The sequence below is a fragment of the Oncorhynchus tshawytscha genome, linkage group LG19 (assembly GCF_018296145.1).
Source record: "Oncorhynchus tshawytscha isolate Ot180627B linkage group LG19, Otsh_v2.0, whole genome shotgun sequence".
Lineage (NCBI taxonomy): Eukaryota > Metazoa > Chordata > Actinopteri > Salmoniformes > Salmonidae > Oncorhynchus > Oncorhynchus tshawytscha.
In genome coordinates this window covers 47624613-47644800 of record NC_056447.1, presented here as the reverse complement: position 1 = coordinate 47644800, position 20188 = coordinate 47624613, and the positions used below count along the sequence as shown (strand labels likewise).

At 44.0% G+C, this 20188-nt stretch overlaps 1 protein-coding gene across 4 annotated transcripts in view; it reads left to right on the top strand.

The window, feature by feature from the left end:
* LOC112218880 (cytoskeleton-associated protein 5-A) overlaps positions 1-18617 on the top strand; it is a 40164-nt gene extending 21547 nt beyond the window's left edge. For 2 of the 4 annotated variants that reach the window (XM_042301771.1, XM_042301769.1), the window contains 17 exons: positions 226-378; positions 684-887; positions 4001-4136; positions 9683-9876; positions 10505-10701; positions 11237-11260; positions 11592-11765; positions 12419-12539; positions 13013-13192; positions 13390-13577; positions 13774-13849; positions 14379-14567; positions 16020-16148; positions 16262-16345; positions 16528-16690; positions 16970-17094; positions 17481-18617. In XM_042301771.1, the coding sequence (XP_042157705.1) occupies positions 226-378; positions 684-887; positions 4001-4136; positions 9683-9876; positions 10505-10701; positions 11237-11260; positions 11592-11765; positions 12419-12539; positions 13013-13192; positions 13390-13577; positions 13774-13849; positions 14379-14567; positions 16020-16148; positions 16262-16345; positions 16528-16690; positions 16970-17094; positions 17481-17735 (2592 nt within the window). In that variant the 3' untranslated portion in view covers positions 17736-18617. The remainder of the gene's footprint in view (positions 1-225; positions 379-683; positions 888-4000; positions 4137-9682; positions 9877-10504; positions 10702-11236; positions 11261-11591; positions 11766-12418; positions 12540-13012; positions 13193-13389; positions 13578-13773; positions 13850-14378; positions 14568-16019; positions 16149-16261; positions 16346-16527; positions 16691-16969; positions 17095-17480) is intronic. The other 2 variants (XM_042301772.1, XM_042301770.1) reach the window with 1 other exon arrangement.
* Positions 18618-20188: the final 1571 nt, after the last annotated feature.

Below are 20188 nucleotides of genomic sequence, written 5' to 3'. Positions count from 1 at the left end.
CTTGAAGTCCCATTGAGAGCCAAGTCTCTTTTGCAAGGGAGCCCTGCAAAAGTGTATAGGAAAATATTGTTTTATTTTATCCTTTTATTTAACCCAGCAAATAATTTAACATTCTTATTTACTTTGAAAACATTTTCTTGCTGAACAAGAAATAACTTGTAATGTGAATAAGAATGCTGATTTTATAGTTCTTGACTAATGATAATCATCTAACTTGTGATGCAGGTGTTGAAGTGGAACTTCCAGACCCCGCGAGATGAGTACGTGGATCAGCTAAAGACTCAGATGTCCACCTGCTTCGCCAGATGGCTCCAGGACGAGCTCTTCCATGCTTCTGACTTCCAACGCCAGGTCAAGGCTATCGGGGTCATGGGAGAGGTGAGAACCTGTCGGAGGCAGTGAAACGCACTAATGATTAGACGGAGCCCTTGATTGAGTGTTTTCTTTTTTTCTTGAACCTTTTATTTATACAGGTGTGTGTTACTGAGATGAAATCTCTTTAGCAATAGGGACCTGCACTCTGTACATACTTTTGTTTGTTTGAGTCTGAAGAGTGAAAAGGCTTCAAAAATCAAATCTTGTTTTTTAGTTTATCTTAGACCAAAACCATTAGTGTTTCTTAGAAACCTAAGGGAGTTGCTTGTTTACTTGACTGACTACAATCTTATGTTTCCACTCTGTAGCGAATGGAGGATGAGCTTGAGGGCACAGTCAGCTGCTTGGACCTGATCCTGAAGTGGTTCACGCTGCGTTTCTTTGAGACCAACAGCACTGTGCTGATGAAGGTGCTGGAGTACCTCAAGCAGCTCTTCCCCACACTGAGCAGAGAGAACTACCACCTCAATGAATACGAGGCCTCCTCCTTCATTCCCTACCTCATCCTCAAAGTAAGTCATTCCCCTACCTCAGTGGTCACCAACTGGTCGATCTCCAAGGCATTCGTAGTCGATCACCAAACATTTATGTAAAAAAAATAAAAATAATTAAACGATAAAGCCTTGCGTTCCTTTTTGGGGGGGGTTGCGCGGTTGGTGCACTTGATTCAGCAGCCCTAGTGCCTGGAAAGAAAGGTATTCCCATTATGAACCATTTCATGTGCCTGAAAGTAGAACTCTGCAAACCCGGCAGGCCTAGGAAGCAAATCAAGTGCTCAGATCACCGTGTCTGTACAGTTTCCTCAAGCCGTAGGCTATGAAAGAAGCCTCGAACACACAGCCGTTGATACTGTGAGTTTTCTAAACTTTTAAAACCATGACTAGCGACTCAATGAATACAGAAAATAGCTACTGTTTTTATGAGTAAGTTCATGTTTAAGTTGTTATTCAGCATTGTCAACACATAACATGTGCATTCTCCCTACTTCCACTTGCGCTAAAACCAGCAGTGCAGCTGTAAAGTATGAGTATAGGAAAGTGTTCCCATAAGTTTGCATTGTTATTATTAGCAGCTTGTTTCTTTTTTAATATCAAGGAATATTTCACTTTCTCTGGTCATAGGAGTAACTTTGTAAGTTGGTGCATGAGGCAGAAATAATGCAGTGCGACTTCAGTTTCGTCTTCAGCTGGAAGACTGTGTCCCCTTTTCTCAGCGGAGGGAGGGCGAGAGATGGTGAGAGACAGCCTCACCTCTGCTCCCTCCCCTCAGACTGACCATCAGATGCAGGCCATCAGTCCAGTAAAATGAAAAAAAGCTCATTATTATGCTCTCTCTGCTGTGCCTCAAAAGTAATACAACACATGTTACCAGTGTGATCATATACCAACAATTTTGAAATATAATTTCATAATGGTCTGTGAAGAACAATGACTGGGTAATTCAAGCATAGCCAATATGCAGTGATAATGTATTGGGCCTATAGCTTACTGTACAAACCTCATTGCTACAGAACTGTTAGGTTAATGTAGAATAAGCTTATGTTTTTAATAGGTTAATGGCTTAAGTTTTTAAGCCATATTTTCCCCCCAAAAAATAATAGTAATAAATCTGAGAGGTAGATCTTTGCTGGCTTTTGGACTCCGTGATCTTGACCCAAAAGGTTGGTGACCATACCCCTACCTCGTCCTCCAAGTAGGAAATTCCCTACCTCGTCCTCCAAGTAGGGTGTCCTCCAAGTAGGGTGTCCTCCAAGTAGGGTATCCCCCAAGTAGGGTATCCCCCTACCTCGTCCTCCAAGTAGGGCGTCCCCCTACCTCGTCCTCCAAGTAGGGCGTCCCCCTATGAATTGTGCCGTAAAAATTGGTTTCATGTATGATTTTGGGTGGCAGGTAGCCTAGTGGTTAGAGCTAATGGCCAGTAACCGAAAGGTTGCTAGATCGAATCCCCGAGCTGACAAGGTAAAAATCTGTAGTTCTGCCCCTGAAGAAGGCAGTTAAGTTAACACACTGTTCCTCGATTAGGCCATCATTGTAAATAAGAATTTGTTCTTAACGGACTTGCCTAGTTAAATAAAGGTTAAATAAAATAAAAAACAAGTCTTAAACTTCTTAGGGCTCAAATCACTTTAACGGGATCGATTTGACAACAGCCAGTGAAAGTGCAGGGCGCCAAATTCAAACAAATCTCCTAATTAAAATTCCTCAAACATACAAGTATTATACACCATTTTAAAGATAAACTTGTTGTTAATCCCACCACAGTGTCCGATTTCAAAAAGGCTTTACGACGAAAGCATACCATGCGATTATGTTAGGTCAGCGCCTAGTCACAAAAAAACACAATTTTCCAGCCGAAGAGAGGAGTCACAAAAAGCAGAAATGGAGATAAAATTAATCACTAACCTTTGATCTTCATCAGATGGCACTCAGGACTTCATGTTACACAATACATGTATGGTTTGTTCGATAAAGCTTATATTTATATCCAAAAATCTCAGTTAACGCGCCAATGTAATGTTCAGTAATGTTTTGCCTCAAACTTCCTGTGATTTTGCAGAGAGCCACATCAATTTACAGAAATACTCATCATAAATGTTGATGAAAATACAAGTGTTATACACGGTTTTAAAGATAAACTTCTCCTTAATGCAACCGCTATCAGATTTCAAAAAAGCTTTACGCTGAAAGCACACCATGCGATAATCTGAGTACAGCGCTCAGCAACCAAAACAAGCCATACAGATACCCGCCATGTTGTCAACAAAAGTCAGAAATAGCATTATAAATATTTAACTTACCTTTGATCTTCATTGGAATGCACTCCCAGGAATCCCAGTGCCACAATAAATGTTAATTTTGTTTGATAAAGTCCACTTATGTCCAAATACCTCCTTTTTGTTCACACGTTTAGTTCACTAATCCAAATGCACAAACCGCAGGCACTAAGTCCAGACAAAGTCAAAGTTCCATTACAGTTCATAGAAACATGTCAAACGATGTGTATATAATCAATCTTTAGGATGTTTTTATCATGAATCTTCAATAATATTCCAACCGGACAATTCCTTTCAGAAAGGAAAGGGAACGGAGCTCGTGCTTACGGCCGCGCGCGTGACGAAACTAAAGGCTTTCAGCCAGACCACTGGTTAAAACGGCTCTTATTCGCTCCCCTTTCACAGTAGAGGCCTGAAACAACGTTCTAAAGACGGTTGACATCTAGTGGAAGCCTTAGGAAGTGCAATCTGACCCCATTTACACTGGATATTGGATAGGCAATCACTTGAAAAACTACAAACCTCACATTTCCCACTTCCTGGTTGGATTTTTCTCAGGTTTTTGCCTGCCATATGAGTTCTGTTATACTCACAGACATTATTTTAACAGTTTTGGAAAATTTAAGAGTTCTCTATCCAAATCTACTAATTATATGCATATTCTAGCTTCTGGGCCTGAATAACAGGCAGTTTAATTTGGGCACGCTGTTCATCCGGATGTGAAAATACTGCCCCCTTGCATAAGAGGTTAACAAAAAAGGAAAGGTTTAGTTAAATATTTGATACACGGTGAAGCTGCAAATGCTAATATGACTATTGACTAGCCATCTGTAACCCTTTTTCACCTGACAGGTTGGCGAGTCGAAGGATGTGGTGCGTAAAGATGTGCGTGCCATCCTCACCATGCTGTGTAAGGTCTACCCTGCCAGCAAAGTCTTCCCATTCCTCATGGACGGGACCAAGTCCAAGAACTCCAAACAGAGAGCTGGTAAGAAAGAGATTTTTAGTTGTGACTGAGGTTGACCAAGGCTATAAGGACTAAAACAGGTTATAGAATTCATTACAGTAAGTGATTGTGTCAGAAATGTTGTAATTCATTGTAAGAACGTTCAGGTTCTTAACCTCTCTAGGGTACATCTGGCCAACATCCAGTGAGATTGCAGAGCGCCAAATTCAATTACAGAAATGCTCATTATAAAAATTCAGAAAACAAAACATATTTTACATAGTTTAAAAATTTTAAAAATTAACCTTTTATTTAACTTGGCAAGTCAGTTAAGAACAAATTCTTATTTTCAATGACGGCCTAGGAACAGTGGGTTAACTGCCTGTTCAGGGGCAGAACAACAGATTTGTACCTTGTCAGCTCGGGGATTTGAACTTGCAACCTTTCGGTTACTAGTCCAACACTAACCACTAGGCTACCCTGATTAGCTTCTTGTTAAACCAACCACTGTCATATTTATAAAAATGCTTTTCGGCGAAAGCATACCTAACTCAGAACATACCTAGCCCAGAACATAGCCCAGTTGACAAATTATTACAAACGGTAACCAGCCAAGCAGAAGCGTTACAAAACTCAGAAATAGAGATAAAATTAATCCCTTACCTTTGATCTTCATATGGTGGCAATCAGAAGACATTCATTTTCTCAATAAATGTTCCTTTTGTTCGATGAAGTCTCTTTATATCCAAAAACCTCCGTTTTGTTAGCGCGTTTTCTTCAGTAATCCACAGGCTCAAACGCAGTCAAAACAATCAGACAAAAAATCCAAATTGTATCCGTAAAGTTCATAGAAACATGTCAAACGATGTTAATATTCAATCCTCAGGTTGTTGTTTAGCCTAAATTATCTATAATATTTCAACCGGACAACAACGTTGTCAATATAAAAGGTAAACAAGAAATGCGCATGAAAAAGCTCTGCGACACGGTAGGGTCCACTCGTTCAGTCTGGTCTTACTCTCTCATTTATAAGAATACAAGCCTGAAACGATTTCTAAAGACTGATATCTAGTGGAAGGCATAGGAACTGCAAATGGAGTCCTAAGTCAATGGATTCTGTAATGGCATTGAATAGAAAACTACAAAACCAACAAACAAAAAATATTTCCTGAATGGATTTTTCTCAGGTTTTCACCTGCTAAATCAGTTCTGTTATACTCACAGACACTATTTTAACCGTTTTGGAAACTTTTGTGTTTTCTATCCAAATCTACCAGTTATATGCATATCATATCTTCTGGGCCCGAGTAGCAGGCCGTTTAATTTGGGCATGCTTTTCATCCAAAATTCTGAATGCTGCCCCCTACCCTAGAGAAGTTAATAAACACTCTATGGGTCTAGTTTCCCAGACACAGATTATGCTTAGTCCTGAATTTTTTATTTCACCTTTATTTAACCAGGTAGGCTAGTTGAGAACAAGTTCTCATTTGCAACTGCGACCTGGCCAAGATAAAGCATAGCAGTGTGAACAGACAACACAGAGTTACACATGGAGTAAACAATTAACAAGTCAATAACACAGTAGAAAAAAAGAAAAAGGAGTCTATATACATTGTGCAAAAGGCATGAGGAGGTAGGCGAATAATTACAATTTTGCAGATTAACATTGGAGTGATAAATGATCAGATGGTCATGTACAGGTAGAGATATTGGTGTGCAAAAGAGCAGAAAAGTAAATAAAAACAGTATGGGGATGAGGTAGGTAAAAATGGGTGGGCTATTTACCGATAGACTATGTACAGCTGCAGCGATCGGTTAGCTGCTCAGATAGCAGATGTTTGAAGTTGGTGAGGGAGATAAAAGTCTCCAACTTCAGCGATTTTATTTATTTATTTATTTTTACTTTTTTGCAATTCGTTCCAGTCACAGGCAGCAGAGAACTGGAACGAAAGGCGGCCAAATGAGGTGTTGGCTTTAGGGATGATCAGTGAGATACACCTGCTGGAACGCGTGCTACGGGTGGGTGTTGCCATCGTGACCAGTGAACTGAGATAAGGCGGAGCTTTACCTAGCATGGACTTGTAGATGACCTAGACCCAGTGGGTCTGGCGACGAATATGTAGCGAGGGCCAGCCGACTAGAGCATACAGGTCGCAGTGATGGGTGGTATAAGGTGCTTTAGTGACAAAACGGATGGCACTGTGATAAACTGCATCCAGTTTGCTGAGTAGAGTGTTGGAAGCTATTTTGTAGATGACATCGCCGAAGTCGAGGATCGGTAGGATAGTCAGTTTTACTAGGGTAAGTTTGGCGGCGTGAGTGAAGGAGGCTTTGTTGCGGAATAGAAAGCCGACTATAGATTTGATTTTCGATTGGAGATGTTTGATATGAGTCTGGAAGGAGAGTTTACAGTCTAGCCAGACACCTAGGTACTTATAGATGTCCACATATTCAAGGTTGGAACCGTCCAGGGTGGTGATGCTAGTCAGGCGTGCGGGTGCAGGCAGCGAACGGTTGAAAAGCATGCATTTGGTTTTACTAGCGTTTAAGAGCAGTTGGAGGCCACGGAAGGAGTGTTGTATGGCATTGAAGCTCGTTTTTGAGGTTAGATAGCACAGTGTCCAAGGACGGGCCGGAAGTATATAGAATGGTGTCGTCTGCGTAGAGGTGGATCAGGGAATTGCCCGCAGCAAGAGCAACATCATTGATATATACAGAGAAAAGAGTCGGCCCGAGAATTGAACCCTGTGGCACCCCCATAGACTTCCAGAGGACCGGACAGCATGCCCTCTGATTTCACACACTGAACTCTGTCTGCAAAGTAGTTGGTGAACCAGGCACGGCAGTCATCAGAAAAACCGAGGCTACTGAGTCTGCCGATAAGAATATGGTGATTGACAGAGTCGAAAGCCTTGACAAGGTCGATGAAGACGGCTGCACAGTACTGTCTTTTATCGATGGCGATTATGATATCGTTTAGTACCTTGAGCGTGGCTGAGGTGCACCCGTGACTGGCTCGGAAACCAGATTGCACAGTGGAGAAGGTACGGTGGGATTCGAGATGGTCAGTGACCTGTTTGTTGACTTGGCTTTCAAAGACCTTAGATGGGCAGGGCAGGATGGATATAGGTCTGTAACAGTTTGGGTCCAGGGTGTCTCCCCCTTTGAAGAGGGGGATGACTGCGGCAGCTTTCCAATCCTTGGGGATCTCAGACGATATGAAAGAGCGGTTGAACAGGCTGGTAATAGGGGTTGCGACAATGGCGGCGGATAGTTTCAGAAATAGAGGGTCCAGATTGTCAAGCCCAGCTGATTTGTACGGGTCCAGGTTTTGCAGCTCTTTCAGAACATCTGCTATCTGGATTTGGGTAAAGGAGAACCTGGAGAGACTTGGGCGTGTAGCTGCGGGGGGGGCGGAGCTGTTGGCCGAGGTTGGAGTAGCCAGGCAAGGCATGGCCAGCCGTTGAGAAATGCTTGTTGAAGTTTTCAATAATCATGGATTTATCGGTGGTGACCGTGTTACCTAGCCTCAGTGCAGTGGGCAGCTGGGAGGAGGTGCTCTTGTTCTCCATGGACTTCACAGTGTCCCAGAACTTTTGGGAGTTGGAGCTACAGGATGCAAATTTCTGCCTGAAGAAGCTGGCCTTAGCTTTCCTGACTGACTGCGTGTATTGGTTCCTGACTTCCCTGAACAGTTGCATATCGCGGGGACTATTCGATGCTATTGCAGTCCGCCACAGGATGTTTTTGTGCTGGTCGAGGGCAGTCAGGTCTGGAGTGAACCATGGGCTATATCTGTTCTTAGTTCTGCATTTTTTGAACGGAGCATGCTTACCTAAAATGGTGAGGAAGTTACTTTTAAAGAATGACCAGGCCTCCTCAACTGGTCGATTAGAAAGGCCTGCTCACAGAAGTGTTTTAGGGAGCGTTTGACAGTGATGAGGGGTGGTCGTTTGACTGTGGCTCCGTAGCGGATACAGGCAATGAGGCAGTGATTGCTGAGATCCTGGTTGAAGACAGCAGAGGTGTATTTGGAGGGCCAGTTGGTCAGGATGATGTCTATGAGGGTGCCCTTGTTTACAGATTTAGGGTTGTACCTGGTGGGTTCCTTGATGATTTGTGTGAGATTGAGGGCATCTAGCTTAGATTGTAGGACTGCCAGGGTGTTAAGCATATCCCAGTTTAGGTCACCTAACAGAACAAACTCTGAAGCTAGATGGGGGGCGATCAATTCACAAATGGTGTCCAGGGCACAGCTGGGAGCTGAGGGGGGTTGGTAGCAGGCAGCAACAGTGAGGGATTTCTGGAGAGAGTAATTTTTAAAATTAGTAGTTCGACCTGGAAAGTATGACATTACTTTGCAGGCTATCTCTGCAGTAGACTGCAACTCCTCCCCCTTTGGCAGTTCTATCTTGACGGAAAATGTTATAGTTGGGTATGGAAATCTCAGAATTTTTGGTGGCCTTCCTGAGCCAGGATTCAGACACGGCAAGGACATCAGGGTTAGCAGTGTGTGCTAAAGCAGTGGGTAAAACAAACTTAGGGAGGAGGCTTCTGATGTTGACATGCATGAAACCAAGGCTTTTTCGATCACAGAAGTCAACAAATAAGGGTGCCTGGGGACATGCAAGGCCTGGGTTTACCTCCACATCAACCGCGGAACAGAGGAGGAGTAGTATGAGGGTGCGGCTAAAGGCTATCAAAACTGGTCGCCTAGAGCGTTGGGGACAGAGAATAAAAGGAGCAGATTTCTGGGCATGGTAGAATATATTCAGGGCATAATGCGCAGACAGGGGTATGGTGGGGTGCGGGTACAGCGGAGGTAAGCCCAGGCACTGGGTGAGGATGAGAGAGGTTGTATCTCTGGACATGCTGGTTGTAATGGGTGAGGTCACCGCATGTGTGGGAGGTGGGACAAAGGACGTATCAGGGGTATGAAGAGTGGAACTAGGGGCTCCATTGTAAACTAAAACAATGATAACTAACCTGAACAACAGTATACAAGGCATATTGACATTTGAGAGAGACATACAGCGAGGCATACAGTAATCACAAGTGTTGAATTGGGAGAGCTAGCTAAAACAGTAGGTGAGACAACAACAGCTAATCAGCTAGCACAACAACAGCAGGTAAAATGGCGTTGACTAGGCAGGGAGGGTCGGATTAACTACACACAGAGCCTGAGTGCGGCTGGGGCCGACAGATAAAACATAAACAAGCAGAATGGAGTACCGTGATTAATGGACAGTCCAGCATGCATCAGCTATGTAGCCAAGTGATCAGTGTCCAGGGGGCAGCGGTGGATGGGGCAGGGAAGCTAGACTGGCGAGTATTATCCAGGTTAAAAGCCGCTAGTAGTGGCTAACAATGACTAAATAGCTTGTAGCTAGTTAGCTGGTTAGCTTCTGGAGGTTCTTGAATGTGTTTTAAAAATAATAGCTATTACATTTTATGGGGGGAATATTAAAAGATGTTTTAGTTTAAGACTAAGCTTAATCTGTGTTTGGGGAAACTGTCTGAATACCTGAAGTGTGATGTTCCTGTCTGAAAAGCTCCAGATCTTACCATCTCTCCCTGTATTTCCCCAGAATGTCTTGAGGAGCTGGGCTGTCTGATAGAAAACTATGGGATGAACGTGTGTCAGCCAACACCGGCCAAGTCCCTGAAAGAGATCGCTGTTCACATCGGAGACAGGGACAACTCAGTACGCAACGCTGCCCTCAACACAGTGGTGGCTGTGTACAACGTCTGTGGCGACCAAGTCTACAAACTCATTGGCAATGTAAGCTACTCACTAGTACAATGTACTGAAACAGTGTACATAACATTAGGAACACCTGCTCTTTCCATGACACCGACTGACCAGGTGAAAACTATGATCCCTTATTGATGTCACTTGTTAAATCCACTTCAATCAGTATAGATGAAGGGGAGAAGACATGTTAAATAAGGATGTTTAAATGTTGAGACAATAGAGAATGTGTGCACTTCAGAGGGTGAATGGGCAAAACAAAAAATGTAAGTGCCTTTGAATGGGGTATTGAGGTGCCAAGTACACACCGGTTTGAGTGTGTCAAGAACTGCAACACGCAACTCAATATTAGGAAGGTGTTCAATATGTTTTGTACACAGTGTAAACTTCAGTACAATAGAGGGTATGTCACAACACAGGATCAATGAGTTAACCAGCTAACTTGCTTAAATCTTCTCGAATTAATACTAATAATTTTAAAAGATATGCTTGAAATGGGCATGGACTGTTTCAACCAACAACCATTTAATTTATAAATGAACCATTAAAATCTGAAAGTTTATCAAAGTTGGCCAATTTACTATCCTGCTTTGGACTAGCCCCCTCTGGATATATCATCTCCGGTGTTAATCTCAAACATCCTGTCTTTCTCCTGCAGTTGTCTGAGAAGGAGATGAGTATGTTAGAGGAGAGGGTCAAGCGCTCAGCTAAGAAGACCCCGGCAGCTGCCCCACCACCCAACAGACAGGCTGCAGAGAGGGAGAGGCTCCAGAGAGAGCACCCTTCCAACCCCAATGCTACCTTCATGAGGAAACCTGCTCAGCAACCTCAGGAAGAAGTGCCCAACAAGCTCAAGTATGAGAAGGATCAAGTCCTTGGCCTAGTGCCTCCTCAACTACCTGCCACAGCATGGCTCTCTCTCCTAACAAACCTACCTATGGGGTTTTTACTATACTTTATGTCTGGTGATCTACTAGATAGTACCACTTTTTTACCATTACTAACATTCATGGTAAAGAAATTCTGTCCATGTCTTAAGACCTATCTACAAACCCTCGTAAAAATATCTTAATGCTCCTTCTCAATGTCTCTTGAATGTCTTTCCTCCTGCTCTAACCTATGTTTCATTGGGTACAACTAAAGGCATGTGACTGGCCTGCAACTCATTGACAGTCCAATGTCGGCAACCCTAAACTGACCCTAACCTTGAACAAACCCTTAACGCAAACCTCAAACTTAAATTGAACCAATTATAAAATTCCATGTGTTTGCTGGTCTGTCACCCTTTAGTTTTCCCAGTATCGTTTCATGGTGTGGTCTCTTAATCCAGAGCCTCTCTTCTCCTTTATAATTGCTCTTCTCTTATCGCTGCTCTGCTCTCCATGGACAGAATAATGTATCGCACATATAGGATGTGAGTACCGCCGAGCCTCTCCCAGTGCCTCTCCCAGTGCCCTCTGCTCTCCTCCAGAAGCACTCCGAATGGGGCTGTAATGTAACACTCACCAGTCTAAACTAAGTAGTTAATTTACTGTGTCGTTTGTTGCAACTGTCTTAATGTGTCCATGGTAACCTTCCAGTGTCCATACTAGCCAACCACACTGTATTGGGCATGCATTATAAGTAGTAGGCTAGTGGGGGATATTGGAACAGAGCTATTGTGTGCTGCCTGCCTCTCTGTAAGTGTTGGTTTCCATGACATGGTTCTGATTCTGAATGATCCTCTTCTGTCCTCCCTCCACCAGCCAAGCGCGGGCTCAGAATGCAGAACGGGAACACTCACACCCCTCTATCCCCAAGGAGTTTCAGCTGGATCTAGACATGATTGAGAACGACCACACACGGGTCAGTGAGCTGCCTGACCTGGTCCAACACAAACTGGAGGAACTGCTGGAGCCCATCATGATGCCAGAACCCAAGTAAGTGTCCAGCTCCCCTGAGCAGCCCTGATACTCTACCCGGCTGCCCTGAGCAGCCCTGGTACTCTACCCGGCTGCCCTGAGCAGCCCTGGTACTCTACCCGGCTGCCCTGAGCAGCCCTGGTACTCTACCCGGCTGCCCTGAGCAGCCCTGGTACTCTACCCGGCTGCCCTGAGCAGCCCTGGTACTCTACCCGGCTGCCCTGAGCAGCCCTGGTACTCTACCCGGCTGCCCTGAGCAGCCCTGGTACTCTACCCGGCTGTCCCTGAGCAGCCCTGGTACTCTACCCGGCTGCCTTGAGCAGCCCTGGTACTCTACCCGGCTGCCTTGAGCAGCCCTGGTACTCTACCCGGCTGCCTTGAGCAGCCCTGGTACTCTACCCGGCTGCCCTGAGCAGCCCTGGTACTCTACTCTATACTCTACCCAGCAGCCCTGAGCCCTAATACGCTACCAACACAGGTTGGGAGATCTGCCTGCCAACTGTATTACTTTGTTCTGAAATAGCTGTGTTCTTAGCTGGCTGGGAGAGATGTGTGTTGATGGATCTTAAGTGCAAGAGACTTAAGGACCCTGTCATCATAAGACCAATCATCACGAGAGATCTCATAAGACACATGGTTATATAAGGTGTGAGTTGCTTGTCTTCCCTCAGGATCCGCTCTGTGTCGCCCCACTTTGACGACCTCCACAACAGTACTGCGTCCACCATCAACTTTGTCATCTCCCAGGTGGCCAGTGGCGACATCAACACCAGCATCCAGGCTCTGGCCCAGGTACATCATTGACTCTAGTGTAGGCACAGCACAGGAGGTTGGTGGCTCCTTAGTTGGGGAGAATCAGTGGAATGGTATCAAACGCATGGTGTCCAGGTGTTTGATGCCATTCCATTTGCTCCGTTCTAGACATTATGAGCCGTTCTGCCCTCAGCAGCCTCCACTGAGGCATAGCAACATCACTCACTGGGGAAATACCAGGCTTTGCTGTTCAACTTTAAACCTCAGCTCGTTTTTATTTTTGTTGTTGCAATGTGTAATGAAAACATTAGAAATCCTATTCAACCAAGTTCTCACAATGATAACCACAAGAAATGGAAGTAAGGTAACCTCTTAACACCCATCTATTTACCTGAGGTACTCTGCTCTGGTTAGGAGAGAGTAAACGGTTGATAACGACAGTACCAAAGTGTGTGTGGTGTGGGCTTCTCTTGTCTGTCTGTCTGTAACCCTTGTGCCTCCCCCTCACCCAGATTGACGAGGTGTTGAGGCAGGAGGACAAAGCGGAGGCCATGTCAGGTCACATTGACCAGTTCCTCATCGCTACCTTCATGCAGCTGCGCCTCATCTACAACACACACATGGCTGACGACCGCCTCGACAAGAAGGACATCTTCAAGCTCTACAGCTGCATCATCGGCAATATGCTCTCAGTGAGTGTGACTGCACATGAACACCACTAGGGGGTTCTGTTTGACCATTTTAAGGCCTGAAGATTGGCAAAGGAATTGTTCTTTGTCATTGTATTTATTATAACATTTTACCAAACGTTTTTAGCCAAGCACACCTGAGTAGGCTTAGTAGACTGGTGTTGACATCTGTGTCCCTGCCCTGGGTCTGCCTCCTGTAGCTGTTCTCTATGGAGAGCCTTGCACGGGAGGCGTCGATGGGCGTGCTAAAGGACCTGATGCACGGTCTGATCACCCTGATGCTGGATGCCCGGGTGGAGGACATCGAGGATGGTCAGCAGCTCATCCGTTCTGTCAACCTGCTGGTGGTCAGAGTACTGGAGAAGTCTGACCAGACCAACATCCTCAGGTCAGATTCCACTCACTCTCATTTTTCTTCTTTCCTGGTTTAATAAGGAATTTCTACTTTTCTCATCTTCTATTCATATTGAAATGTACCTACCCCCAAACAAACATCCTATGTTTCCTGATTGTATATGTTTTGAGTTTCCAGTGAGTTCCAGTATCTAGTGTTTATACGGAGTCTCTGTTCTATGTCTCTGCAGCGCTCTTCTAGTGCTGCTACAGGACAGTCTTACCACTTCTTCAGGGTCACCTATGTTTGCTGAACTGGTCATGAAGGTAATATCACTGTTTCACTATTTTCTTGTGGGAGAGTTTGCTTTTGTTATTTTACATACTATTAGGGCTGAGAATTGTTTGGGACCTCACAATATATTATCACGGTACGATATGTATTGTGGTTCTCATGATTCTATGTATTGTGATTCGTTACTGCGATTTTATTGCGATTTGATGTTACAAACATTGCTCACTATGTGTCTGCTGCAGAGAGACAAGCGAGCATGAGAAAATGAGTGTTGAAAACACGTTGGCTCACTATTTAAAAAGAAAATGGAGAACAAAGCTATAGAATGAAAAATACCTGAGTTTTGGCACAGGTACAGGCCCCCATCACTACATACTATGTACATTGTCACGTGATTTTCTCAGACATAAACTTCCTATTCTTTGTATTCCCAACGAACACAAAAATGGAGGATACTGAATTTGACTTTAAAAAGTGGTGAATTTCTCCCTTTACACTGTCTGTACAATCTCAAACTGATGATTGGAATTAAATTGAATTTATTTTGTTCTGTGTCTGCAGTGCCTGTGGCGTATGATCCGGTTCCTGCCAGAGACCATCAACAGCATTAATCTGGACCGCATCCTACTGGATGTTCACAACTTCATGAAGGTGTTCCCCAAAGAGAAGCTCAAGCAGCTGAAGAGTGATGTACCCCACAGGACCCTCAAGACCCTACTGCACACACTGTGTAAACTCACTGGAGCCAAGGTACTGCGCGGACGGACACACACACACACACACACACACACACACACACACACACACACCTGTGTAAACTCACTGAGCCAAGGTACTACACACACACACACACACTGTGTAAACTCACTGGAGCCAAGGTACTGCGCTACGGACACACACACACACACACTGTAAACTCACTGGAGCCAAGGTACTGCGCGGACGGACACACACACACACACACACTGTGTAAACTCACTGGAGCCAAGGTACTGCGCGGACGGACACACACACACACACACTGTGTAAACTCACTGGAGCCAAGGTACTACACACACACACACACACTGTGTAAACTCACTGGAGCCAAGGTACTACACACACACACACACACACACACACACTGTGTAAACTCACTGGAGCCAAGGTACTACACACACACACACTGTGTAAACTCACTGGAGCCAAGGTACTACACACACACACACACACTGTGTAAACTCACTGGAGCCAAGGTACTGCGCGGACGGACACAGACACACACACACACACACACACTGTGTAAACTCACTGGAGCCAAGGTACTGCGCGGACGGACACACACACACACACACTGTGTAAACTCACTGGAGCCAAGGTACTGCGCGGACGGACACACACACACACACACTGTGTAAACTCACTGGAGCCAAGGTACTGCGCGGACGGACACACACACACACACACTGTGTAAACTCACTGGAGCCAAGGTACTACACACACACACACACACACACTGTGTAAACTCACTGGAGCCAAGGTACTACACACACACACACACACACACACACACACACACACACACTGTGTAAACTCACTGGAGCCAAGGTACTACACACACACACACACACACACACTGTGTAAACTCACTGGAGCCAAGGTACTACACACACACACACTGTGTAAACTCACTGGAGCCAAGGTACTACACACACACACACACACTGTGTAAACTCACTGGAGCCAAGGTACTACACACACACACTGTGTAAACTCACTGGAGCCAAGGTACTACACACACACACTGTGTAAACTCACTGGAGCCAAGGTACTACACACACACTGTGTAAACTCACTGGAGCCAAGGTACTGCGCGGACACACACACACACTGTGTAAACTCACTGGAGCCAAGCTACTATACATACACGTCATTCACAGCCAATGGTTTAGTGATTTGTTATGTTTTATGTACACAGATGAATTTCCCCCTTGAGGAACAATTAAGTTGTATTGAATTGAACCAACATACTATTTATTGGTGCATTACTCAGGGGTACTGCTGTCTATTTTCACTGGTCTTCATTACTCAGGGGTACCGCTGTCTATTTTCACTGGTCTTCATTATTCAGGGGTACTGCTGTCTATTTTCTCTGGTTTTTGTTAAGTAGACCATAGGTAGGCTGTTGTGGTTGTTTTGACCATGTTGTTTTTCGGTGGCTAGATCCTAGACCACATGTCCATGATCGAGAACAGGAATGAGTCTGAGCTGGAGGCCCACCTGAGACGTGTGGTTAAACACTCTGGAAACTTCTCTGGCATGAAGTCTGACAGGGGCACAGAGAAAGGACAGGTATGTTCACTTAACCCAACCTCTATTAGATTTATTGAACACCAAGTGAATACACTGAATTAAAGAGAATTGTCAAGCTTCCATGAAGCCTAATCTCTTTTTCCTGCTTCCAGGATGACAGGATGTCGAAAGCTAAAGTGAGCGACATCCTCTCTGAGATCTTCAAGAAGATTGGTTCCAAGGAAAACACAAAAGAGGTGATTTATTTTCTTTATTATTCCTGTTTGTGTATTCATACCTTAGTTTTACTGTTTTCATCCCCCTGCTCAGTTCCTAATTGTAAAAGATGTGTTCTCATAACTGGTTAAATTAATTTCCAGTCCCACTCCTGAATTGTTTTAAGTTGGCTGTGTGTGTTGTGATGTTGTGTTCTCTCCAGGGTCTGACGGAGCTGTATGAGTACAAACAGAAGTACTCAGACGCTGACCTGGAGCCCTTCCTGAGGAACACGTCTCAGTTCTTTCAGAGTTACGTGGAGAGAGGCCTGCGCATGATTGAGTCTGAGAGAGAGGGCAAAGGCAGGATCCAGCCTTCTAGCACAGGTAATAACCCTGCAGGATTAAAAGGGAATTATTGGTCTTTACCTTTTTGATACTTTATCTGATATGACTAGTGTCTACCATGGCCAACCCACAGACTTTAGTAATCCTATAACATTGGCTCCAGTGCTCTGGTATAAGGAGTGTTATTACTGTTGTGGTTTACTAGTATCTAGCTACTGTATGTCAATTCGTTGATATTATATGCATCTGCTGTACTGGTTAAAAAGCAGCTCAGTAGCTGTGAAGAGTTGAAGTGTGATGTTTCTCTCTCTGTTCCAGTGATTCCCCAACATGGCCTAGACTCTGGTTCAGTGCCTCTGAACGGAGAGGAGATGAAACCTGCTGTGTACTACGAGAGACTGAAAATACTGAGACAGAGACAGGGACTGGAGAACAACTCCAGGGTTAGTTTAATATCGATCCCATTGATGCAACTTGGCTTACCAATTTCACATTTAGATTTATATATTTATATTACGATGTAGATTTGTAATACTTGCTGTATTGATGAGTGTCCCCATTATATTATAGCTATTGATGAGTGTCCCCATTATATTTTAGCTATTGATGAGTGTCCCCATTATATTATAGCTATTGATGAGTGTCCCCATTATATTTTAGCTATTGATGAGTGTCCCCATTATATTATAGCTATTGATGAGTGTCCCCATTTATATTATAGCTAGTGTCACACAATTGTAAACCTTATCACCTGTTCTCTCCTTCTACCTTTTTTTTCTATATATTCTCTCCCCTCCTCTCCTCTCCCTCCTTCTCTCTGTCATTACAGCAGGCTCAGCTATTGCAGCAGGTGGAGGGGGACAGTGGACCGACGCGTCCCATCACGTCCCTGTTGTCCAAGCCCTCGGTGGCCTCCTCCACAGACATGCTCCAAAGCAAACTGTCTCAGCTCAAGGAGTCCCGTGAGTCCCACTTCCAGCAGGAGCAGTCCCACTCCCACAGCCCCACACGCTCCTCGTCCCCTGCCGCCAACCTCGACGACCTCAAGAAGAGGCTGGAGCGGATAAAGAGCAACCGCCAATGAGTGACCCCTGACCCCACCTCTATACCCAGTCTATCCAATGAGTGACCCCTAACCCCACCTCTATACCCAGTCTATCCAATGTGTTAGCCAGCCTCCACTCTGAAACCCACCCCCAAACCCATGTCTTATCCTGGCCTTATTTTTCAGGGCAATCCCCTCTTCTGTGTATAAATTGAAAAAAAGAACCTGTCATTGTATAATATTCTATTAGTGGACTAGTTTCTGTTTAGTATCGTGGCACAATTGTTTGTATATACTCATGTGTGCTAACCACAATGCTTTTAAGTGTCAAGTTAGGGTTATAGTGTACAGTTTTCATGTGCAAAATGCTGTAATATGTGTAACTTAACCTGTCCTTTTTTAGGTTTTAGAATTCCATGGTCAAACCATAACATTTCTCTGAGCCTTCAGCAGGGTTGGAGTATGTTCCATTTCAATTCATGAAGTAAACTGACGTTCCAATTTTATTTATTTATTGTCATACAGAAGTATTGAGGAAAATCAGAATTGGAATGTCAGTTTACTTCTGAAATTGAAATGGAATTGACCCCAAACCTGTTTCCAGGGCTTGTTAGTTTATACCACTGTTTGCAGCTTTTTCATCTATGAAGTTAAGACTCATAAAACCTGAAGGATTCTGTTCTCAAAGTGAAGGAAGGAGCATGGCATGAAGGAATTCATGTTTTGTAAATAAAGTTTGCATTACTAAAATCTGCTGGTTTAATGATGTGCCCATCTTGTACTGTAGCAGAATGTTGCTCATTCTGACTCATTGTTTTTATTTAATTCAAATGGAAGTAGTCTTAAATTGTTGCTCTTATGAGTGTTTAATTAATCTGTAGTGAAAATGGCAATAAAGCAAGTTTGTTTTTGAACAAACTATGTTTTGCATTTTATTCTTGATCATGACGCAGGTGCACCTTGTGCTGGAGACAAAAGGACACTAAAATGTGCAGTTTTGTCACAACACAATGCCACAGATACCTCAAGTTTTGAGGGCATGTGCAATTGGCATGCTGACTTCAGGCATGTCCGCCAGATAATTAAATGTTCATTTCTCTACCATAAGCCTCCTTCAACGTCATTTTGAAGAATTTGCCAGTATGTACAACCGGTGACCACACGTAACCACGCCAGCCCAGGACCTCCACATCCGGCTTCTTCACATGTGGGATCATCAAAGCCACCCGGACAGCTGATGAAACTGAGGAGTATTTTTGTCTAATAAATCCCCTTTGTGGGGAAAAACTCATTCTGATTGGCTCGGCCTGGCTCCCCAGTGGGCAGGCCTATGCCAACCCAAGGCTGTGCCCTTTTTGAAAGAATCTGCCAAAAACAATCAGATTCTGATAGAAATATGGCTGAGACACACAGAAAATTCGAGGGGATAAATTGTCAGATTAATACTGCCATTGAGAAAATCTAAAACAAATCGAAACATGATATCTTTCAAGGACAGTCTCGCAAAAAGAAGAATTCTTGCGATTTTACTATTGCTATTCAAAATTCTCTGAACAAATTAAGGGAATCGTTTACAAACATTGGCATATTCTAAGTACGATGACAGAATCGGTAATGTGTTTTTGGACCGTCCCTTGGTCGTATTCTCATGGGGCAGAAATCTCAGAGATCAATTGGTAAACTGATTTACCACCCCAAAATACCCCTGTACAACGTCCATTTGCGCCTCTGCCGGATGGAAACTACAAGTGTAATGGCTGCGCGTAATGCAATGGCACTTACAAATGTAGCTCCTTCAAACACCCCCAAACAGGGAAACAAATCCCAATCAAATGTGTTATCACGTGCTCCAATAAGGCAGTTATTTATCCTATAACTTGTCCTTGTGGTAAAAAAAAACAGAACTCTACGTATCCAGTTACGGACCACTTTTTGGAAGCGAACCACTCGATTTGTCCCTACGTTCTATCGACATCGAACACTTCACCCTCCCTAGGAGAGGGGTTGACCTCGACAATTTATTAAAACGAGAGGCTGCCTGAGTCTTTAATTAAAATAACCTTGCTCCCTTCGGTCTCAACGTAGACTTTGATCTGAAGCCATTCTTGTGGTTATTGTAATTGTGCTATTCATTGAAAATGTTTGTAGGTCTATGTAGCCTAATTGTATCTATGATCGAATGCTATTCATTTGTGTTTTTTATATGTTATATTTATAGCTGTAAATTAACCAATGATATCAAACCAAACACGGCCATTATTACAGACACGTGTGTGTTCTTTGACACTAATATTAACTAGTGACCCGCAGTGTTCGTCTTTATATGAAGACAGTTTGTCAGTCGAAACGTTGGTTATGAGGTTATTAAGTTATTGCATCTGAGTTAGCTCCTAGAGTGTGCGGATCTCATTTTCAAGTGTTTAACTCTTCTAGCCAGCACCTCGCTTTAACAGGTGTGCGTTTCTCTCGCCTCTCTGCAGTTCATGTGGAAT